The sequence below is a fragment of the Argiope bruennichi genome, chromosome 6, assembly GCF_947563725.1.
Source record: "Argiope bruennichi chromosome 6, qqArgBrue1.1, whole genome shotgun sequence".
NCBI classification, from domain to species: domain Eukaryota; kingdom Metazoa; phylum Arthropoda; class Arachnida; order Araneae; family Araneidae; genus Argiope; species Argiope bruennichi.
In genome coordinates, this window is record NC_079156.1 from 77,458,226 (window position 1) to 77,483,272 (window position 25,047).

The 25,047-nt window shown below is 26.2% G+C and overlaps 2 protein-coding genes across 5 annotated transcripts; both read right to left on the bottom strand.

The window, feature by feature from the left end:
- Positions 1-2,530: 2,530 nt before the first annotated feature.
- LOC129972749 (uncharacterized) lies at positions 2,531-12,746 on the bottom strand. 4 transcript variants are annotated; one of them, XM_056086996.1, is made up of 7 exons: positions 12,544-12,746; positions 12,270-12,301; positions 9,037-9,094; positions 7,035-7,099; positions 6,114-6,308; positions 4,566-4,655; positions 2,531-2,829 (listed from the first exon to the last, which is right to left on the bottom strand). In XM_056086996.1, the coding sequence occupies exons 3-7, from the start codon at positions 9,074-9,076 to the stop codon at positions 2,605-2,607; spliced, it is 615 nt and encodes a 204-aa protein (XP_055942971.1). In that variant the 5' UTR covers positions 9,077-9,094; positions 12,270-12,301; positions 12,544-12,746; the 3' UTR covers positions 2,531-2,604. The 4 variants fall into 4 exon arrangements, with proteins under 4 accessions (XP_055942971.1, XP_055942970.1, XP_055942969.1 ...); XM_056086995.1 differs by having other exon boundaries at positions 12,270-12,347; XM_056086994.1 differs by having other exon boundaries at positions 12,270-12,375.
- A 2,325-nt stretch (positions 12,747-15,071) lies between these two features.
- Positions 15,072-24,971, bottom strand: LOC129972100 (uncharacterized). The gene is made up of 6 exons (XM_056086083.1): positions 24,790-24,971; positions 22,011-22,068; positions 18,857-18,918; positions 17,935-18,123; positions 16,774-16,863; positions 15,072-15,501 (listed from the first exon to the last, which is right to left on the bottom strand). Exons 2-6 carry the CDS (start codon positions 22,048-22,050, stop codon positions 15,277-15,279), a joined length of 606 nt encoding a protein of 201 aa, XP_055942058.1. The 5' UTR covers positions 22,051-22,068; positions 24,790-24,971; the 3' UTR covers positions 15,072-15,276.
- Positions 24,972-25,047: the final 76 nt, after the last annotated feature.

Consider the following 25,047-nt stretch of genomic DNA (forward strand, 5'->3'; position numbering starts at 1 on the left):
ATTACAATGGCTACCTATACCATGATAGATCCACCTCCATGTCTGACAGTTGGAAGGAAAACTTACGATCATATGCTTGTTTAGGTATCCTCCAAATGTGGGAAAAGGGTGAAAGTTTATTCGTCGGAGCATATAATTCTCTTCCACTTACCAATCGACTAGGTTTTGTGTTACGATACTATAGTAATAACATTTAACAAGTGGTTTGGAATGGCTGCTTTACCGTAAATGTTCTATTTAAGAAGATACCTCCTAATTGTAATTACTGACAAAGGAGAATCCAGATTCTGATTGAGCTCTATGGACACTTTGGCTGTCTTTTTCTTTTTAGGCATTACAGTCCGCTTCAATAACCATCCATCTCTTCGTTCTGTCAACATTTTTGTTTTACCAAGCTTGCCTTGCCATACGTACACTGTCACGACGCCATACCTCTAGAAACATTCTAAAACTGGGATATTTTGGTCATAATTACTTTAGCTAATCGGGCTCTTATAATTTGTCCTCTTTGAAAGTCTGCAAAGTCCAACATTTTATGCATTTTGACAAAAATCCAAGATGCATATAACTTCACTTAAGATACCTCATACAACCATGATATAAACTTTTTTATTTAAAAAACGACAGAATTGCATTTTAATATGAAGTTGCATTCTTAGGTGCTTCCATTATTTTGATAACTACTTATATTTAAACTAATTGCTTTTGGTGATCTGCTGATTCGCTGGGATATTTCTAGCATTTAATTCCAATTAAGTTTTTTAGATGTAATGTTTGCTTTCAACTATGGGGAAAAGATTACATGATTAAATATTTAATGAAAACAATTTAAATTTCAGGGTAACAATGCGTTTTATTGACGGAAATTAGACAAAGAATGTTTATTTAAATTTCCCAAATTCAGGAAATCAGCTGCACGACAGTTTAATTGCATTTTTTAAATGATGTAAAATTCGTTTTCTTTTGCAATATTTTTGGAAGTATCGCAAAAAAATGGAAAAATTCAGTGTAAAATTTCAAGATAATCGTTCCAAGGTATGCACTTCCAAGCTATATGGCCATGTCTGGTATTTGTAGATGACATGTAGTTACCGGCCAATACACATACATATAATTGTCTTTATAGACTAGTTACCTTTCGTAACCAGCAGGTTTGCAGGCGATATTGATTATATTTAATTTCAGTTAAATTGTTTAGATATAATTTCATAAAATATAATTACATTCAAATTAAGTTTTCATTATTAGCAAAGATTATCTTAAAGTATTTTCATTACATATTATTTTTGGTTTTTTTCATCATTGGTTTTTTTAAAACGATATATACTTTATTTTTAACGCATTATTCAAGTGGTAGCATGGTTTTCTTTTCATGTTGTAATTAATGATATCAATAGTAAAGATTTCAACATAAAATAAACATTATACTGTAAAAAGATCATTAATAGACTTTACAAGGAATATAAATTTTATAAAGGCAAAATTATCATTGTACATAGAATTCATTCATTGAAATCTGTGAGTAAAAAAAAAAAAACTAACATAATAAAAATTTCATGTACAACAGAACAAAAATTTCAAGACAGTTCAGAGGTTTGCATTTGGTAGCAAGAAATTTGCATTTTAAAATACTTTTTCTAATTGAATTAGATTCTGGAATTAGTGGTTAAAGAGAAATTATTTTAACAACAAGAAACTTCAGTACGTATGATAAGATCAATATGATTAATTGGTGGTTATTAATAATAATAACCATGTCTAATTTAATAATAAACAGTCAATGACAAATCAATTAATTTGAACATATGCACTCTAGTCAAAGGTCCTACAGCTAATTTCTAACCATTAAAGACAAGACATATTGGAAAAAAATGCCTAAAATCATATAAAGAACTATATTTAATGAAGTTTCAGTCAAAAAATGTACAACTGAAAGAATTATGAAATCTAGTTTTTTAAATACAGTCTTAACAGCCATAAATTTCTATTTAGTTACATACTCTTGGTACACCAACATTTAAAATAAGAATAAAGATTCTATTTTTCTGGGGAAAAAAATGAACCACATTATAAAGTTTAGAATGTTACTAATTTACAAAATTTTAATAATTTCATTAATGAACTTTTCTCAATATGACCATTGATTAATCTAAAATAATCAAAGTTTTATAATTTGTTCAGGTTTGATCTAAAAGATTCAAACTTTCTTTTATTTAAATTGTTAGTTGTCAAATATTTTATTAGATACAATCAGTAGAATAAGGAAATTCAGCATAAAAATTTCGATTCCATAATTTCTTTAATAGTAAATTAATTTATTGATTAAAATGACATAAACAACTTTTAAATAATTTAAAGCATTTTTTTTCTTTTTTTTTTTCAAATGGCACTACATGTCATTTGTTTTAGAAATTTAGTTTAAAAATTAATTTTTGGGTCATGATGTGAATGAACAAACAGTGGGCATTCATGTAAAAAAAAATTATAATAAAGATCTCAATTTAAATACTTTAAGTAAGACTTCAATATATTCACAATACATTTTATTGAATATTAAAAAACAAATAAAATTTAGCATTACAAAATAACCCGTAGAAAATATAGTTATATTTTTAATTTTCTAAGCCTCTGAGTATTTTTGATATCAGCTCTCCTCCAGAAATCTTCCAAAGATTCGCCATCATCATCATCTGAAATAACATTAGACATATCTTTACTTTCATTCTGGTCATCAAAAAGTGGTAATGGTGGGGGTCTAAAGCTTGGTTTTTCTTCTTCAGTTCTTTTCCCAACACTGGATCCATATGACATTAATTTAACTTCAATTTCCTAAATAGAACGAATGCTACACAATCAACTTATATTTCATCAGACTTATGAAATAAAAACATATTAAGCATTAATACTAATAAACAGATTGTCCTTATTTCAAAACTTTAGTTGGTAGGTAGTTGCTGCAATAACAACTGTGACATAGAATTTTAAATAAGTGAAAGACTTAAAGCATTTATGCACGCTCTTTTATTAACTCCCACAACATCAATTTACACATAGTGGAGATTCTAAATTCTAGTCTGAAACATCAAAATATGATAATACTTTCAATATAATTTGTCTATCCTTATGTTTTAAACCTACTTTTAATTACATAACAATAGCAGTGTAACTTAGAAAAAGCATTCAGTACTGTCAAAATGTGCAATTACATAAATACAGTAATAAAACATTGAAAAGTATTGTTGTAAAATATACTTAAAAATATTTTTAAATAATTAAAATTGTAAAACATAAAATTGACATAACTGAAAGTAATTTTAAGTGATGCAAAAGGATTTCGTTTTTTTTTTTTTTGCAATAATATGCTTTGAAGTTATAAGAATAAATGTTAAAATTCTGATTAATTTCTGTTAAACATTTTAGTTGAAATCCTTAAAAACATGTTCTTGGCGAGCTCTTACTACCCAAGAAAAAACAACATAAAAAAATTTGAAAGCTCTTAGTCCAACAGTCTGATTGGTGAAGTTCTCTGTTAAATTTTTTTAATCATACTTATTACAATTTATAAATAAAATGCCAGCCTGTAGTATTATCATGTCTAAAAAAATAAAAATATCTTTTGCTGTGATAAGATGAAATTTATCAAAGTTGACATTGTTACAAAGTTTATTCTTATTAATATTAGTTGCTTTCAGTGGCTATATTAATGACATTAATATATATCATGTTGACCAAAATTTAATGAAATGCATTTTATTAAAATAAAAAAAAGCATTAAATTTTAAATTATGATAGTATAATAATAGAACATTCTGATCAGTAGCCATGTTTTTAAAATTAATTAACAAAAGATAGATTTAGTTCTTAAGATTGGAAACTGTTCTTCTTTGATTTGTTAATATCTTGTAGAAATGAAGTTGGATGGGAGAATATGACCTTCATTTATGTATTTAAAAGTTTTGAACTTTCATATGAAATCAAAACTGATACATTACATACTTTATTTAGTGGTGATAACTCGGCAGCTCACTTATGTTTTTCCTTATAGGGAATATATAATCAAGCAGTGTCTGAGATTTCTCCCAAAAATTGATGATTGTGAGAGCAAATGTCATGACATATGTGACTGATTATTCAACAAAAAAGAAGGAATTGGATTCTTGATTGAATGAATTATGTTAATGAATAATAGTCCAAAGGTTTAAAATATTTCTTTCAATCTGCAACAAAGATAAAAGGAACATAGTAGCATAAAATAACATCACACTAATCCAAAATACATAATTAAGAGACATTGCTGTTTTAAAAAACTAAAATTTAATATTAAAAGTTTCCAAAATTAAATATTGCAATGAAAATATTCTGTTATTCAACCAATCTCAGTTCAATTTTGTATTAAAAGAATGTACGAATTTGTATACAGTTTTTAAAATTGAATTCTATATCATTATCAAGTAGCAATTATTGGTTGCATAATCTTACTTAAATATATATATTGGTTGCATAATATACTTAAATAAAATTTGAATTTCTTTGTGAAATTTTTTTATATATTTATAAAATATTACCTGTGAATTATCTTCAAAAATTAATGGAATATCATCATCATCATCATCATCTTTCAATAAATCATCAAAGAAAGTTTTGCTCTCTTTATTCTATTATAAAAAATACATTTCATTAGAATTAGTAAATGAGCAATTATATATTTGCATTTAGATATTATTTTATTTCATTTCATAGATAGATCATAAATATTATAAGAACCTATAAAATATGAATTTTATAGAAAACTAGTGGAGTAATTTTAATTTTAATCATTACAAGCATATTATTATCTATTAAGTATTATAGTTTTTTAGCTCATTTAATTTCTGATTTCACTGCATATTGCAATAATCCCTTCACAGGAACTAAACCATTTGTAAAAGATTTTTGAATCTAAAAAAGATAACAAAAGAATAGTATTATATGATTATGACTACAATACGAGTTTCTTAAACAAAACATCTGATAAAACAATGCAACAATCATATGAATATTTTAAAGGTTAAAACATCAAAAATGTTTAGAGTTGAAAAATAATTTTGTTTTTACAGGATATATATAGATCATCGACAGATTTTATTCAAAATTTGATATGGATCTATATTGTAGATATTTAAACTGTATACCAAATTTCATTTGTTCAAGTCACAAGGTTTATTTTTTTAATTTTATTTTTATTTTGTTTGCAAATATGTGGAAGTTCAGAGAAAAAGACTGTCAACTCCTTGATGGATTTTATTCAAAATTTAAAAATTTATACTTTAAGTGGATGGATTCTATACTTTAAGTGTCAAATCTGCATATAAATTTAATCCATCCATTTCTGTAGGTATCACATTTAAACTAAGACGGCCAAATAAACAGACTACTATGACTGGACTTCAATCAAAATAGAATTGAAATTAACAAATTTCATACAAAGATGCCCATCAACTTTTATCCACCTAGCTCAAAACATTCTTTGGTTATTATGTTCATAGACAGAACAATGAACAGACATAATCCTAAAGATAAACTTTTTCGGATTTAAAGATGTGTGAAACAGAGATATTCATCAAAATCTCAAGTTTGAATTCTTTGATGATTACAGTATTTTCTCTTTGCATATTGCATATAAGAGAAAGTGAAAATGATCAAATAATTTTACATCAGTAACAATCAGAAAGTTGTGAAAATCTGCATGAGGTATCATTGCACAAATTTAACAGTCTAGTTCAAAAATAACTTATACATTTTAAAGGAATTTGGGTTTTGTATATTGTTAACAAATGTCTGCAGTAATATGCATTTATATTCAAAGCAAAAGCAATTTAACTTTATAAACCTCTTTCTCTAACCCTATGTTATAGTTATCAATTTCTGAAGATGAAACTACTTTACCTTCTTTCAACATATATCACAGTCTACAGATACAACAAGTAAATACATTAAATTACAGTTAACCAAACAGAAATTATATAAAAGCTACTTTAAATTATTATACAGAATGTCAGCAAATAATCATACATCAACGAATAAAATTAACAATTGTTACATGAATTAAAAAAAAAATACTACAGTTTCATTACTTGCTTTTCTGTTGAGGCTTTAGTGGTCTCTCTTAAGACACTACTGGATACTTGCACTTTTGGTAAATCAGAAGATTTCTGCTTAACTTCTGCAACTTTTTGAGATTCAGGTGCTTTTGGTGAAACAGTTGCAACAGAGGCAACTGGTGCAAAATCATCAAAATTGAAATGCAGTAAATCTGGTCTACAGCCAGACTGGAAGGAAGAGACAGAAAATACAACTCTACAAATTTCTTCTTAGTTAAATGGTTTCAAATTAAAATGTTTACAGCCTTATTTTACTGTTGCTAATGTTGTGCAGCATTAAAAAATTTTTAATACAATTATTCAATAAAATAAAAAGAATGAAAATATTATAATACAAATAAGTGGCTGAAAATATTTCTGTTTAAAGCAAGATGTTTTAAAATATGATTTGAAGCTGATTAAAAAAACTTATAATACAAAGAAAAATTTCCTTTCTAATAAAAATGGAGTAGTAGTTTATAACTAAATGATATCCAATGTAGTATTATAAATAGCAATTTAAAATAAAAAAAAATTACGGCAAGAAAAATAATTCATAGTTTTTAATCAAGTATTCCTAGTTGATTTTACTGGAGAGAATCTTCATTAAGTAATGGGATATGCATTTAGAATTCTAGATGAGACAGCATGGTACATACAATGGTATGTCTTTAGAATATTTGTAACTTCAAATGAATTTTGTGATAAAAATATTTATGTCTCAATTAACAAGAAATCAGCACAGTTTAGTTCAGCTTGCTGTCAAGGTATAAACTGACATATAAATACATAAAAAATACAATAATTTAACATGTATTTTTAAAATTATATAAATATATTTATTTTTAGAAAATCAAATCAACTTATGGGTATAACAATAAAAAAGAAAATTTTTTAGTTTCATTTTTTACTTACTTGATGCTCCATTAAAAGTTCAAAAGGATAGAGTTCATTACAAAATTCACATGGAATCTCAACAACTGAAAATAAGATTAAGAACAAAGTTAAAATATGAACTATGAAGTATATAAAAAAAGTCATTTTTTTAATAATTTATTTTATAAATTATTAAATTTTATAATACTCAGAACCAGTTGTCATGGATCAAAGACAAAGAATTAAAGCCTATTTCTGAGCAAATCGATTATTTTCTAAGAATATAAAAAAATAACAGGACAATACAGTCTCAGTTTTATTAAGAGAATAAGTCATTACTAGAACTCACAGATTTTCAACAGGGGTGAAAACCCATAAGTTCATCACCTCCTAATCAGTATTAATAGTTTAGTAAAAGTAAATAATGGTCCAAGTATTGAATAATTTCTCTCTAAATTTAACAGAATCTCTCTCATACTCACAAAAACTTGCTCTCTAGAGAATCAGTACTAATGCGTACAACATGCAACGAAAATCATATAGACCATATTTTAACAAAATGTCCCGATTTTAACTCTTCTCATTTATACTATTTTAAAACTGTTTTAAGACTTAAAGGACATAGTGGGAGAGAGACTCCACCCAAATTTGCTTTTTTTCCTTAGAAATATTGGTTTCTTATCCCTAATTTAGGTTATAACCAATGTTTTTTACTAATTTTTAGGATTTTGAGTGTCTTTTAAGCTTTGTAACTGTATCTGATTTTCGTTTTGATTTTTTAAATAAAGCTGCAATCTTGTTTAAAAGCTTCCAACTGATAGTAATTCATATTAATTATTTACATCCATTTATGTGGTTTCATACTTTAATCTTGTGTTTGGTGCAGCATAGCCGACACCCCGGCTTTTGTGCCATAAAACGACAAATTCCAATTCCTCTCAAGACATCAATACTTTCTCATACTCGATTTAGTTACTCAAAAGTCAATCATAAACAAAATTAAATAGCAACACAAACCATGCATGAACATCAACAACTACAGAAAGATTATTTTACAAATACGCATGGGATAATTTCTTATAATAAATAAAATAAATACTCATGTAAAAATGAAGTATATTTTTAAAAAATTAAGGAGTATTGAAGGCTAAAAGGTAAATATATCATTTTTACAAATAGCTCAATCATAAAGGCATATTTCTAATTCAAAATACAGGTAAAATAGTATTTTAGTGCAGTAAAAAATCCTTAATATAACTTTTAGAGTTACGAAACTCACATCTCTCACTTGTAATTTAGTGAGTTGCAAGATTGACAGCAATTTTCAAAATGAAAACTGTGCAAACATTATATGCATCATCTGAAACGGTCATGAACAATTTTCCAACCTTAATAAACCTACATTTTGAAAAGCAACATGAATCACAATCTTTTCACTCCCTGAAAATAATACTTTATTTTTGAATAATGAGAATAAAGATAAACATATGTGTGACATTTAGAGCATTTGAAATAGCCAAAGGACAGATTTTTAAAACAATATCATAGAATTTTGCTTAGTTGTATTAACAGGAATATAGAGACTCTTATTAAAACAAAAAGGTTAAACAACAATGAACAACAGTAACTATATCAACAATTAAGCTGAATAATTGCACTAGCATATCATTTAGCTTGTTTATTTAGGTGGCCATATCAGCATAATGGATTAAATACAATTGGCAACCTACTTCTGCCTTTAACATATTACAATAAAACCACGAATGACAATACCAATAATACATATACATATATACCAACCATACCATGGTATCTGTCATAGAAACTGTATATGAGAGTTTCATCAAAATAAAATTTGGTAACTATAAATTGGTATCTCAATATCAGTACTCGTTACTAACTATATGCCATTAGTGAACATAATCAGATTTTAGTTATGACTAAAATGATATCTTAGCTGTTTTTTTTAATAATTAATAGATATTAATACACAAAGTCCAAAAAGGCAAAATAATAAATAAACAAAGATATAAATACTTACAATCAGTGCCAAAATAAGCTTCTTCATCAAACAGAGACATTGTTGCAAGTGATTAAAACTATTAAAAGAAATGAAAAAAATTCAGTTTAAAAAGTTTTATAATTATATTGTAGAAATTACAATTATATTAAATTCACTAATATAAAATTTTTCATCACATTGCAAAGCATATTATCTAATTAAAGTCTTAAAGTGTGTAAAAACTTAAATGAAAATACTAGACAATTATTTATTTTAAATAATAACAAGTAGTCACATAACTAGGGTGGGGCAGACAGGATAATTGCTTTAGCATTAATAAGGTGCTAAAAATTGTGGAATAAATTAGTTGAATTTAATTTTTAAAAAAATACTTTTTTAACTTTTATTCTCCAAAATAAAAATAAAGCTTATTAAAAAAGAAATTGAGATTTTTTTCCCTAGATTTCTCGGATTCTGGAAACTTTTTTAATGAAATTTCATTTTATTATTTCGGTATATTTAATTATCTCAATTAATTCCCGCTATTTAAGTTGCATGCGAAACATAATTTCTGAAGCAGTTAAGCAAGTGATGAAGGTTTGAAATGACTTGCTTGATAAATAAGTAGAGGTAAATTTATCTCTACAATAAAAGAAAATCATGCAAGTAATGTTTCATAATCTAGATTCAAAATTAAATCAGTCTTAATATAAATAAGCATGAAGGCCATATTTATTTACAATACTATCTTATCAATAGACAAAAGGCAGATTAATGTTTTAGAATGTCTAATGCATTTTTGAGATTTGTTATAAACTAATCTGAATGAGAGGAATTGTAAATAAATTACATTCATAATAAAACTACTAAGTAGAGAAATTATAGGCAAAAAAAAAAAAAAAAAGTTTTGTAGTGACTGAAAAGGACTGGAAAAGAAAAATTTAATATTTTTACTACTTTTTAAGATTGGAATAAATATAGTTAATTACAAATTTGAATTGGAATAACCAAGAAACCCTGACTCCCCCCCCCTCATAATATTATTACACTTGAGAATAAATTAATTTAAATCATGCTCCATTTTATGAACCAATTCTGTTTGAGAAAATCTTGTAGTCAATAATCATTTAATTGCTACACTGCATTGCTTCAGTGCATTTGACACTGAATAATTAATCAAACAACTCATTTAATTTAACTCCAGGACAAAATTCTTAGCAATTCAAAATATTGTTAACTATTAAAGCTTCATGATGAATTCTTAGTTTAATTTTTTAAGCATACAATTTAATTTCAATATATTTTTGAATTGAAAAAATTATTTAAGTCTTAAACTTATTTTTTGTAAAATTAAGATTATTAATCTTAGAATAAAACATAGTTAATCTTTTTTTTTTTTTTTTTTTTTTTTTTTTTTGCAAAAATTAAAAGATTTTAATCCATATTCTGTTACTTTTTATATTTTCAATTATTGTGACATTAAATGTAACATTAATTTCTTAAATATAAGTCAATAAAAAACAAGTTTCTAAATATTCGAAGTATATGCATATATTTTTAAAGACAAAAATCTCAAAGGCTCTATTGAAAGCTTATCCCAATTAAATTAACTCAATATTACTATAAAAATAATTCTAAATTGATAAACAGTTTAAATTTTGTATTATCAACACTGCTGACTCTAAATTAATCACAAATAATTGTGTTAATTATTTTTTTAAATCTTGAATTGGATTTTTATATTCTTTAGTTTCAAGTATAATTATTTTTAAGATTAAAATCAGTTATTTTTTGTGCTTTGTTATAAAATAAATGATTTTCTTAGTTTCAGTTTACAATAAATATTTGTATATTTAAATTTAAATTTCTGGATTAAATTCATATTCTAAAAGGCTTTTAAAAAAATGTGTCACGACATTAAATCTTTACATAAGAAGAGTTTTCATTTGCATAATTGAAAATATCTATAAAATTATTGCATTTCATGATTACACAATAATTTATTCGATAATGAAGATTGTGGTCTGGGTGAAATGACTTGAAGACACATGTTGTCTTTTATGTGGTTTATTGGTAATATCAACAACAAAATGCACATGAGTACGCCATAGTGTAGTAGGCATAGAGAACTACGCAAAAATTTCTCGGGAGAAAGAGAGAGCCGTGATCACACTCCCCCTAGTACAGGAGTGAAGTTCGCTTCTACTGGAAAAAAAATATATATTAAACAACAACAGGGAGACCACGTGATACAGGATTGACAGCTAGCTCCATCCAGGAAGATCATGTGGTTAATTAAGTTTTTAACAATATCTATAGCTTTATAAATTGCAAAAATATCCTAAATAATTCAAGTACATTTAAAAAATATGACATGAAAAAATCTTATAATTGAATAAAAGTCACCTTACACTTGAGACCAGAAAGAGAAATTTTATATTTGTAAACAACAAAATAATTTACCATTTTTCTATTGCTTCAGAGAAAAGTAAAATTTTAGTTTTAAAAAAATTATCAGAGATACAACAATTTTTTCAAAAGAAGAAAAACAAGTCATTTAAAAGGTTCATGAAGCAAAGAAATAGGTACAATTTAAATTCAACAAATGAAACTACTGTTACAAATTATACCCAAAAATATTTTTTTTTAATCTGTTAAGATTGATGGAAAATGAACAATATATGATTGAAAAGATGAGTATATGAATTTTGAGTGTTTAAGTTGGCGAAAAAAATTTTGAATTTTATGGTGGTAATTCTCTTTGTGTAAGGTAATATTCTCAGAAGTTATCATTAAAAGTATTGAAATTTCACTTCATTCTTAATTAATTAAAACTAATTAAAGTATTGGAAAATTTTTTTCGAAATGCCTGTTCCCATTCTTTATCTCTGCCAATTGTATATCAGTGTCAATTTTAATACCATTAATTTTAACAATTTGGCCTGTAATGTGCCAAAAGAAAAAAGGCAGATAAGATACATATCCACTCACAGTGTTGAAAGATACAACTGCACTGTGAACTTTAAATAAAGATAGCTCTTTAATTTAAATAGCATCATGATGCTAAATCACAAAAACATTTTTTTTTTAAAAATTCAATCATTTTGAAAGTTTCATTTTTGTAAGCATTGAAACGGATGCTTTAATAGTAGTTTTAAAAAGCATTTAAATCAAAACTTCACACAGTTATTTGTGTACAAATTTTGATATATTAGAAAAATATATAATTAATACACATTCCATTACTTTCATAAGGACCGGAATAAACTTACCAAGGGGCTGATGTTCTTTCTCGGTTCTCTGTCTGAAACAATCACATATATTTATGACTATCCTCTATCTTTGTTTACCTTTAAATTATTTCTACAATTATACTTTCTAATAAAAATAAAGAAAAATTAATCATACGGTTTAACGTATTTCAATATAAAACTTGTATGAATTTAATAACAAAAGGTGTATTTATTAACCAAAAATATATCGTATGTATTAAAAATATAAATTAAATCGTTTAATTTTGGACTTAAAAAATAGGCAGACAATTACTTTATCACTCTCTCCAACGGCCACGAAATATTAAAGCAAATATGAGAAATATCTAGAAACTCAGCGATACAAAATTTTGTAAAGTAATTTTCGCCCACAATTAAATAATTCTTTAAATGTTAAAAAAAAAAATTCAAATAACGATAGATTTTATTATTTAGCAGTGTATTATCAGCAACATCCATTCGAAACACGAACCGAAACTTAATATATTAACTCCGATTAAAATAATATCTATCGATTTATTTTCAATATTTTCAAACAATAAGACTAGATAAAGAGATAAGTCAAAATTTCAAATAATATAAAAGAAATCTTCTTGTTAAAAATTGAATTTTTTATACTATTTTATTTCTAAAGTGGGAAAGAAAAGAACGTTTTGATTATAATCATATAATTATGTATGTTGTCGTCTAATTTAAATAATGGCTAATAAAGATAACTGCAAAACACTTTAAAAGCATTGTAAATATAAATGCGTTGAAATTTCTATCATGCACTGACATGATAACTCTTTGCGTACAAGATTTAGTCTAGTTTAATTATATTAAATCCTGATTTTAAGCAATGCGTGCATTATTCTGTTAGACATTTTCGTGGTCAAATGATGCTGGACGCAATGATGTGGCAAAAATAACATCCGCCCGCATTCGTCCCTATCCTTCATCAGTGATTCAATAAATATAAAGGGGAACTCGAGGTATGGCATTATCTTTCCGCCCCTCTATGATATTTCATTTTTAAAAATTATATAAACATACCATGTTTTGTCTCGATGTGTGACTCTTGGGAGATATCTCTCGATGGCGCGCATTAAAATTGGAACCAAGGACATTTATAACTCCAATGCCTCCTAGTCAATATGCAATTTATTCACTCAAAGAATATAAATCTAAAAATTCTCTGACGGACTCACGACACCCAGTGATGTTGTAACCAGTATACAAGATCGTGTAGGTACCACGGGGGGCAGTCTTAAGGTTAAGGAACGCCATGGAGACAAAACATTAATGCTTTAATGGCACAGTTTCAAGCCAAATAATGATGAAAAAGCAAAAACCTATTACTATACGCCATTTATACATACTATACAACTAATGATGGCTAGGGGTGAAAATATCATGTTATGATCCAGGCGGGGGGGGGGGGTTACTTACCCACAGTATACCATTAATGACACGTAAGTGGAGTTCAAAGGCATAGTCCAGAAGTTTAATCAAATGATTTTAAATCACCTCTTTATTTTTTTTTTCAAGAATCACATCGAGTGTGATACACATTTGCCTTTTTTCACCTAGTTTGGTCCATGGATGGACGAGATATTAAGATTATCTGTGGATGACAGAAAAATAAGCCATCAAGGATCAAATGAATACATGAAGAATTTAGAGACGCACAATTAGAATTTGAAAGTAATACATTTGCCGGAGAACGAATTAACTTAATGCGACATCAACGCAACAGGAAACTATTATTTAAAGAGTGTGATCAAATTTGTATGTGCACCTGAAGAGACGAAATCTGAGACCGAAGAAGCAACAAAACAGAGAACCTTACACTATCATCAAGAAATTATGCCGTCCACAGAGTTCAAAAGTCGCCACTTTGTTCACATTAATCGATTAGTTACATGCTGAGCTGCAGATCACACTTCTATGTAATTAGACAGAAGGGACGTGCAATTTTTTAATGGAGGTAGTAATCTTACGAATCCATAATAATGCTTGCATCAATAGTATCATCGCTAAAAGGAGAAGTTTGCAGATATTTTTGATGTACACCAGATCAATGACCCCCTACCTTTGGAGACAAAGAAAGAAAAGAAAAAAAAGGGGGGGAGGGGCTTTGAAATTATATGAATTATGGCAATATCTCTATTAGAATCCGAAATCGTAGATTCTTCCAGAAAATTCCATACCTGTTAGAAGATGTAAAGTGTGAAGTGCTAACATTCTAAAAATTAATTATTAGCGTTTTCACTTTCGCTATTCTCTGTTCGTTTGTTATCGAAGTTTCTTCCGTTCCTTGTGTACGTCTTGCCTATGAATAACACCAAACATTGTTAACCTTTAACGAGTTATGATGACCAGAATATTCGCAATTTAGAAAATTTTGAACTATTTCAATGGCCGCTTCAATTTAAATCACCCACCTTAGTAATACAAATTGCCCCAAAACATTATAATGTCATCTTCACAATATCGGCTATAATTCAGAATATCTAACAACATTGTAGAAATATTGTGCAATATCTTGTAATCAATCATAGACTCTGGAGTTTCAAGGGAACAGATGGTTGACACATGTGTCAAGAATATTTTGTTAATAGAACTAAGATCTGTGTAAAAAATTTAGACATTAATTTTTAATGACTACAATGTGAAGTACAATTCTTTATGTCACTTGAAATTTTTTTCTAAATGGAACTATATGCTTTCAATATAAAAAATTATTTCGGTTTTAAAAGTTTAGAAATTAGCTATTTGGCTTTAATAAGAATAAACAACAAAAGTAAATGAATCTATATTTTATTTATCAAAATGGGGAATCATAATAAATAATGATAAATGATAATAATAATAAAATATTTTGCAAAATTAAAGATTTCACTACAATTATTTACAGTAAAAATTCACAATATCTTTTATTGAAATAAAATTCCAAACAAAATTTAACATTAGATAACAACAAATTCTCCGACTTTATTACAAAATTAAACAGAAGAATATGAAATTATAATTTTAGTTTTCTAAGCCTTTGTGTATTTTTGATTTCAGCTCTCCTCCAGAAATCTTCTAAAGATTCTCCAGCATCATCATCATCAGATATAACAGATGTATCCTTGGCTTCAGTTTGGTCATCAAAAAATGGCATTGGTGGGGGTCTGAAGCTTGGCTTTTCTTCCTCAGTTCTTTTCACAACACTTGATCCATATGACATTAATTTAATTCCACTTTCCTATATTGATTTACAATGGATACAATACAATTATAAAAATAATAATAAATTATTTCAAGTACATACACATTTATGATCTCCAAAGTAGTTAAATAATTAAACATCTGATATTGTAATTTAGAAAAAACAGTTTTAATTATTTTTTTATCTATGCACTTTAATTTTAGAAAACACACAAGCATATTGAGAAAAAAAATAAAAACTATACTTTTTTTACACATTGTAATTTTTATATTACAATCACAAGATTAGAGATTTAGAATATGATCTTAAAATGCTATTACAACATAAAAAATTATATTTATAACAAAAGAATAACCTTGCTATAGAGCACAGGCCTTATTATTTCTGATTATATCAGCAGCACATAAAGTAAATTCAGCTTGTTTTACCATACAGTACATGTGTGATTGAATCCTATCCTTTTCATGGTATTCAACAAATGTTTTATGACTTATGAGTTTATGGATACAACATCTTGGCAAGAATGGAAGCAGCATATGATAAAAAATGAGAAAACTGAACACTATACTTACCCTTAAAATAAGTTTTAAAAAAATAAGTAAGAAAAATTATTTTCTATTTCAACTGAAAAAAATTTGAAATTTTATGTACGTGTGTCCTCAATATGCAAAATTTTGTGTATGTGTGTCCTCAATATGCTAAATTTTGTATATGTGTGTCCTCAATATACAAAATTTTGAACCAGTACTCCTTCTAAAATAAGAGTTCCAGGTATAAACTCATTACTGGTTGTTGGTAAAAGTGCAATTTTCCCATCCAGCACAGAAAATAGTCATATAGTACCTGAACTTTTAACTAGAGAGAAGAATGAAGTACATTAAAGGAAAACTATTTTGTTCATACTTTTCTTTCCATAAAAATAACAGCTGACAAAAAGATATCACTTATATTAATCTGCTATCTTTGCCAACATTGAACAAGAATTAACAACAAAGAATAAATATATAATATTCTTTTCCATTTTATCTATTAGAAATGATAGATTTGCTTTAAAACTGTTTACAAATTATAAAAATATGCATTCAATAAACAAGGAATATAATGTACAATTCTATCGTAAAAGCAATTCAAATTGGTCAATTTTTTTTGAGGGGGGGGGAATCTTACACAATTTTAGGTACAATTTTTTAAGAGTGAGCCTGAACAATAATGATCTCCAAATCAATAAAACAGAAGCATGTAAATACATAATAAAATTTTTAATACAATATGTTTGTGAAGATTTTGTATATATGTAAGGAATATTACCTGTGAATTGTCTTCAAAAATTAATGGAGTTTCATCATCATCATCATCATCTTTCAGCAATTCATCAAAGACAGTTTTGTTATCTTTAGTCTACATCAAAAGATATATTTCTGTAAGGTTTAGCAAAAAACATTACATAATCATTATGCAAAAATACTATAAAGGTAAAAGATAACAAATGAGAAACCATATAACCATTTTGAAAAAAGGAGCTAAAATTACTTTTATTTTTAATAATAAATTATTATCCATTAAATATGACAGTTCAAATATAAATTTCTGATTTCATTTCATATAATATGATAAAAATTAATTTACTCATAAACAATTTTTAGATTTAAGAATTAAATAACATTGCAGCATTAATGAAAATTTTAAAGCTTAAAACATCAAAACTGTTGAACAAGAAAATTGATTTATAAAAGGTAAATGGTTTTTTTTTTTTTTTTTTTACTTTTTCTTTCACTGAATATTCTGGCTGATTTTAATTGCTTATTGAAATCAAATCCCATGTTATACTATCATAATTCATTCCTATATCAGATTCTTTTTCTTTTTTTAAAATTATCCATAAAATAAAATAACTACATAGAAACTGATTGAATATAAGAGCATAAAAATTTTAGATAACTTTTTTTTATTTAATTGAATAAAAAATATACCCATCAATGACAAATATAACAAAGAACCTAAGCAACACTGCATATATTATGCACCCCCTAGGTATTTTTATGTGCATTTAACAATTTTTATAAAATTACCTATTTTAGCCCTTAGCAACTGCTGTTACTTGTAGCCATCATAATCTGATTTACAAAACAGATAATATTTAAGGGAATAAAAATAATTATCAAATGATTTTGAATTAGTCACAACTCAAGTTGACAAATATGAAATAAATGGTGTTTTATTACACACAGTTTAACAGTCCTATTAAAAAAGAACAGATATATTTTTAACAAATGTTCATAATAATATGTATTTATTTAATTCAGCATAAAAGCCATTTAATTCCATAAAATTTTATTTCTAGATCTATGTTACAAAATCATACATAGAGAAATTATTTAATAGCTATTTTAACGTACTATACAAAACTTCAATAAATAATCATATATCAACCAACAAAATTAACCCAGGCTAAATGAATAATTTCATTACTTGCTTTCCTGCAGAGGCTACAGTAGTTTCTTTTGAAACAGGACTGGATATTGAAGGTTTTGGTAAATCAGGAGATTTCTGCTTAACTTCTACAGCTTTTCGAGGCTCAGAGGCTTTTGCAGAAACAGTTGCAATAGGAGCAATCGGTGCAACTTCATTATCAAAATTGGTTTGTTTAGTACAGTAAAACTGTCAGGAAGTGAAATAAAAAACCCTTCAATTTACAATTATACAGATTCTTTCTCAGTAAAATAAATTGTTTACAACATTATTTTTACTGCTGCTAACTTTAAAAAATACATTAGAATCAAAATGATTCAGATATCATGAAAGGAACAAGCAATTAAAATTAGTACGGTTTGAAATAATTTGTTTATCATATGAAGAGGACTAAATATAAGAAAGAAATTACAATACAAAGGATTTAAGAAAACTTACTTTTAAAGAAAATGTAAAAAAAAGTTATTAATATTAATGTAGTATGTTACCTCCAATGTAATATTATAATAAGTTTAAAATAATAAAGCTAAGCAACAAATATTCATTCATAATAATTAATCACTTCATTGGTTCAAACTATTTTTAAAACAGGGATTCTTAGATAAATAACAGAACATTAATTTGAAATTCTGTAAAACAACATAGTATTTGCAATATGAATGTCCTTAGAACATTTTAAATTTATTAATTTCAAATTAATTTCTATAGTAAAAATATTCATGTCAGAATAAAGGATAAAACAGAACAGTTTCAGTTTAAATCATATCAAGGTGTAACTTAGATATATACTTATTTATATACATACAAAATTTAATTTTTAACTATAATTTTATAAACATCATTCTTTTTAAAAATTCAAACCAATTTATGAGTATAACAATAAAAACTATATAAATAATTTTTACTTTTAATTTCTACTTACCTGATGCTCCATCAAAAGTTCAAAAGGAAAGAGTACATCACAAAATTCACATGGAACCTCAGCTGTGAAAACGATTCAGGCCAAAGTTAAAATAAAAACTAATGAATAAATATAATATTAAACAATTTTAATAAACTTTATAAATGTAAATGTATACACAACTATCCATTATAAATCAATGCAAAAGATTTGAGACAAAATTTCAGTGCAGATTAGTCATTTTTTTAAGAATATCAAAAAATAGTACAGGAAAACAAGAAACCCAGTTATGACCAGAACAAAACATGAATTTTTCTTCCCAGTCTTTATTAATAGTTTAGCAAATATAAATAGTGCCTATGGTATTGAATAATTTCTCTCTTCCTAAAAACATTCAGTTTTTTAAAAAAATGATATAATCACATGAATTTCTTATCTGCATAAAGTTTCCTCAGACAAGTGCTCAAGGAATTAAACCCTCTTGCTTATCAGATCTTCAGACTATTGTGAAGTCATCCATCCATATATAATATTAAATACCAACATACATTATGAAAGAAAAAGTATTAAAAAATTGCAAAGAAATATTTATTGTCCTCCATACAAGTATGACAGGAATAATTTTTAAAAATAAATGGCAAAATAAAATCTCATACAATAATGGAGTACTTTATACTTACGATATAATAATCATGTATTTCATAATCTTTCCTTCAAAAATTTAATACAGCTTCAATCAACACATAGCCAAAAAAAAAAAAAAAAAAAAAAAAAACGCGTAACTCAAACTGGTTGCCACAAAGGTAAAAATATTACCCCAAGTAAAACAAATGGAATGTTCTTTAACTAAATAACTATAAAGTAAACTGACAACACCAATGAGAATAGTTTTAACTTTTGTAACTGTATTTGAAGCTAGCATCTTTTCGCCCATTCATTTGCTGTTTTCTGCATGTATCTGTGCTAGTCTTATTTCCAATACTATTTCATTTTGTGTTTGAAAAAAGCAGGAAGAGAAATTCTAATAGAATTTAAAATTCGATACAGGTATTGTTCTATACAAATTTTAAACTATAGGTAGTCACATTTGCAGGAAATTCTAACACCACGGTTCTTCAGCATTTCTTCATAAATCCGCTGTCCAGCGCAACAAATTAATAATAAAAAATTTTGAAAATAAAATAAACAGTTAATGTAAATATTTTTTCTTAAGAAATATAAACTGTAGTAGAAAAAGTGCTGCATTTGGCAATATTTAGCAAATTATCATTTACAACCAGCTATTGAAAATATACTTTAAAGTATTTTTGAAGGATTAATGGATTTGTATCCAAGACAACCCAAATAGTACAGCTTTAAAAAAAAGCACCAAAAATTCTTGGTTTGTATGCGAAAATATATGGTATATCTAAAAAAAATTAAGAAGCTTTGAAATTTAAAAAAGAGAAAGAAGCATTTTCTATAAATAGACCAAATGCAGTATAATGGCATACTTCTAAAATAAAATATGATTACAAATTTGTGACAAAATTTTCAGAATTGCTAAACTGACATTTTCTTGATGTACTGAGATGGAAAGTTCATAGAACACTCTAGAGTGAAAATATGCATGTGTTCATTACATGCATCATCTGAAATAGGAACTGAGAGTTCTTTCAACCATAACACATTGCTTACGACGCTCTGACGGCACATTGTTTAGTCTGCACATTCTTGAACGCTCTAGAAGATGCTTGCCAAGCAATAGGATAGATATATGCACATTTTTAATTTGCATTTGGTATTATATTTACATAAAGTATTTTTAAATATTACTATATACTTTATTCATCTATTTATTATATAAGATTTTTTAGAGTTTAAAAAGCTGTTTCCTTACAAATTAAAACACGAATTTTGAAATAACAAAATGTACAATAATAAAACACTTTATAAGATACAGTACATGATTGGCACAAATCTACCAACATACTGCCTATACTGACTGATTGTTTCCATATGCTTGGAATGTTGACATTCAGTTATTTTGCTAATCATTTGTCATAAGAATGCATAAGGCTTCTTTACCCTGGTAATGTAACAAAAATATTTTCCTATGTTTAATTATACATCAATTCAGCCAAAAAAAAACCCATGAAAACGAGATACCTCGTGACCTGGCCACAAAGCTCATCCTGCTAAAAATAAGAAATCTTGTGACCCATATGTAATGTGTTATATACAGGATTATAACACATTACATATGGGATACAGTTACATACAGGATTTTAAAAAGCAATGGAAGAGAGACTTAATAAAAAAAAGGCAAAAAAAGGAAAATTTATCTTGGAATTAAATAAATTATGTAAGATATGCTATGCATGTGATGCCTAAAGCATATGAGAAAGTTAAAGGACAGACATTTAAAACAATTAGACCTCTTCTTATCATATTATTTCAGAGAGAGAGAGAATGACATGAAGCACTAATAAATATATAAACAATTCAGCTGAATATTTGTACTGAATTTTTTGCTGAATTTGAATGATGCATTCATTGATGAGATAAAGGTTTGCCACCTAATTTATATTTCATTCCCAAATATATTATAACACAAATAAAATATATATAATATCAATGATAAGCAACAGAATTCACATCCATGAATGAGTACTTCATCAAAATAAAACTTTGTAATTATAAAGTGGAATTTTTTAAATCAACTTCACAAATTTATGAATTATCAAAATATAATTATTTTAGAATTACATCTGCCTAGCTTGAAGGCATTAAGATTTATTCAAACAATCTGCTCAACAAGAATGAATCGGGAACCATAGTTGAATCTAATAGTCATCACCAGCCCCAGTACAAACTTTTCCATAGGAGGTAAATTTCATCAGCAGCAGGTTGTAACTCTACCCAACACCAAAACTACACCCTCTACGGAAGCAAGAACTAACCACTACACTGAAAGCCAGCTTCTTATCTCCACTTCTTACATTCTAGCCCCCCTTTTCATTCAGGGAAAAATGCAAAGCAATAAATAAAATATAACAAAACATATTAATGCAAGATACAAACAATAAAATACAATTCATAAAGAGTACAATACAAACAACAGTAATATGATACAAACAATAATATTCCAAAACAATAAAATATTAGTATACGTGTATAAGTAAGTAATACTTACTATCAACACCAAGAATTACTTCTTCAGCAAAACGAGACATCGTCACAAGTTATTAAAACTATTAAAATAAACAAGAAATTCAGTTTTAAAACAAGTTTATTTACTATATTGCAAAAATTAATTACAATGAATCCATTAATATATTAATTTTTATCAAATAGAATTGGATATAATTCTAAAATAACTACTAGCTAGATATTTATTCAATTTTAAGCAACAATGTAATAGTATAATTAAACTGCATTCATAAATAATGATTGACAACAGTTATATTCTAGGGAATATTTCATGAGAAAATTAAGTTTACTATAGAAATTTCAAATGAATTATACTAATAAAAATATAGAAAGAATGTAAAGTATGAAATAATTCTGATTGGCAATTAGATAATAAAAACTTGTAAGCCCTTTAATACTAATTATTTAAAGAATATAACACTCACAATTTTGTTGTTCACATGAACATTATTTAGCATTATACAAGCATTTAAAGTAAATGGTGGCTGGTCAACTTTTATTTAAGTCCTTTGCTGTAAACAGAGTGGCTTTGAAAATGACTGACAGAAAACAAAGCAAAGGTGTCCACTCACATCAGCATTACCATTATTCAATTTTTATAGCAAACAGATAATTTTAAAGAGTATATACAGGAGTTGAAATGAATAATATGTTCAAAAATAATATAATAGATACTAAATAATGGGCATGATACCAATATTATAGTAAATGTTAATACAGTTTATCATTATATATGAATTGAAAATGAAATTATGTAACCCTTTAACAACAAAACAACATTCCTCACCATTAAATAGTATGCATTAAATCGACCGATTTTTTGTTATAAGGATAAATAAAAGTGAATAGTTTGTATGATACATAAATTTAAAGATTTTCATCTAATTTTGACCAAAAATACTATAAATCAAATAAAGATTTAGTGACAATTATTGAAATGGTTTATTTTTTATTAGTTAATAATGAGTTTCCAGATATGGTAAAGATCAATAATCATTACTGTTATCATTCCAGTTGAATAAAAATATTACATTTATTCTAGCCATTTTATTTATTCCTCCATGAGATGCTACTCATGGTACTAATTTAAATTCTGAATCTTTCTTTAAAAAACATTAATAATTCATAAAAAAATCAGCATTCTGAATTTTAAAAATATTTTTTGATACTGCATGTAATTTTTCAAAGAGGACTTGAAATTTGAAAGTTATTTGGTGAAAATAGCAGTCATATTTTAATCAGAAATAATGCACATGAAAAGAGAATTTTAGTAGTATAATTAAAATGCTATTAATAATTAATAGTATTTTATATAATAGTACTGATTAAATAAAAACTATTATAATTACCTTTAAAAAATTTCATTTATTTGTGTATGTGTTGGCATTCTATCAAGAACTAATATTGAATCTGTATTTACATTTTTGCATAAAACCTGCAATAATTTATCTGACGTGATAACTGAAGTTTTTTTTTTTATAATATAAATACTTAGAATTTTGCATAAATATACCAATATATTATAGAAAAGGAAAAGTTTTATGATAATTATATAATTAAATTTTTATTAATAAATCAGTTGCCTATGCCAGTCACATGGCTCACCAAGATTACTGACTGTGTTTAATTTTAATTATATTTTTATGCTTAAATTGATGTTAACAATTTTCTCAATAAAGAATTTTGAAGCATAGATTGCAACAACATTGTGTGCCAAAAAGCCAAAATTTTATCCATCTATCTCTTTAGGTTACAAATTTATTGTTTCAGTTATATTCAAGCAAATGAACAAATTTTCTTCAAATGGATTTCATTCAAAATTTGATATAAAAAATCTACTGGTATAAAGATAGCATAACATTCTGTGTAACTCAAAAGCGTTTTAAGTTATGATGTTCAAAGGTAGATATCCTGGCAAAATAAAATATTTCAGATTTTGAGAAGTTTGAAATACAGAAACCTATGAAAATCACAAGACTGTATGCCTTGTTTATTTCAATACTTTCTTTGCATATTTCATACATGAAAAAGTCAATAAGTAATTGACCAGCTACATGACTTTAATATTCATGAGAATAGAAAAAGCAAGATATGAGAGAATTTTAACATTTAAATCTTAGCCTTGCACAAAAGTAAGTATTTGTAACATAAAATTACATGCCATTATGCTTAGGAAACTTGATTGAGCATTTCTTGCTTCTCTCGCATACACATATGCAGAGAACCATGTTGCCTTAATATGGCAAGCTGACCAATCCATCACTATGTCTCTATCGTCTTTTTTTCCCCCCTATGTATTATATATATATATATATATATATATATATATATATATATATATATATATATATATATATATATATATATATATATATATATATATATATATATATATATATATGAGATCGATAAATATACATTTTGATATTTAATGGATTAATTTAAAAAAGTGCATGTTCATTTTATAATAATAAAAAGTGATTCATCTTCCCATAAGTAGAAATTCTGTTACCTTTGTTATTTATAGGGGCTGTTTTCATTCATACAAGTTTAGAATTTACAGTCACGAAAAGTATTCATTTAAAATTTGCTACTTCTTACGAATAATAATTTTGGTAAAATACTTCCACAGTTATTTTCAACTTAATAATAAAAAGCATATATATTTAAATTACCTATCTTATACATGAACAAATAAAATATTATTTCATATTGATAATTTCAGGCGTCTAATTTTATACTTTAAAAAAATCAATAATTACTTTGTCTCTCCCACAGCAATAATTTTGTCATATAATAAAATAATTAGAAACATATAACGATAACCAGAAACAAAATTTTAAAATAAGTTCTAATTCACATTAAAATTTTTTTTTTTATCAATTCAAAATTAAAATACTAAAAAATTTTGATTCTTAGCAAAGAGACATTAAAGATAAGCATTCGAAACAGGAACCGAAACTTAACTTCGATTATCTAAAAATATCGATATATCTTCAATGTTTGATATAATGTGGCTG

What these genes read in the sequence shown, in the direction of transcription:
- LOC129972749 (XM_056086997.1), bottom strand. Translation starts at nt 9,076, where the DNA reads ATGTCTCTGTTTGATGAAGAAGCTTATTTTGGCACTGATT. An exon ending in AGCTTATTTTGGCACTGATT is followed by an intron (nt 7,100 to 9,036) that starts GTAAGTATTTAT and finishes TCTTATTTTCAG; the next exon opens with TTGTTGAGATTCCATGTGAA. An exon ending in TTTTTGAAGATAATTCACAG is followed by an intron (nt 2,830 to 4,565) that starts GTAATATTTTAT and finishes CGTTCTATTTAG; the next exon opens with GAAATTGAAGTTAAATTAAT.
- LOC129972100 (XM_056086083.1), bottom strand. Translation starts at nt 22,050, where the DNA reads ATGTCTCGTTTTGCTGAAGAAGTAATTCTTGGTGTTGATA. An exon ending in AACTTTTGATGGAGCATCAG is followed by an intron (nt 18,124 to 18,856) that starts GTAAGTAGAAAT and finishes ACTTCCTGACAG; the next exon opens with TTTTACTGTACTAAACAAAC. An exon ending in TAGCCTCTGCAGGAAAGCAA is followed by an intron (nt 16,864 to 17,934) that starts GTAATGAAATTA and finishes CTTTTGATGTAG; the next exon opens with ACTAAAGATAACAAAACTGT.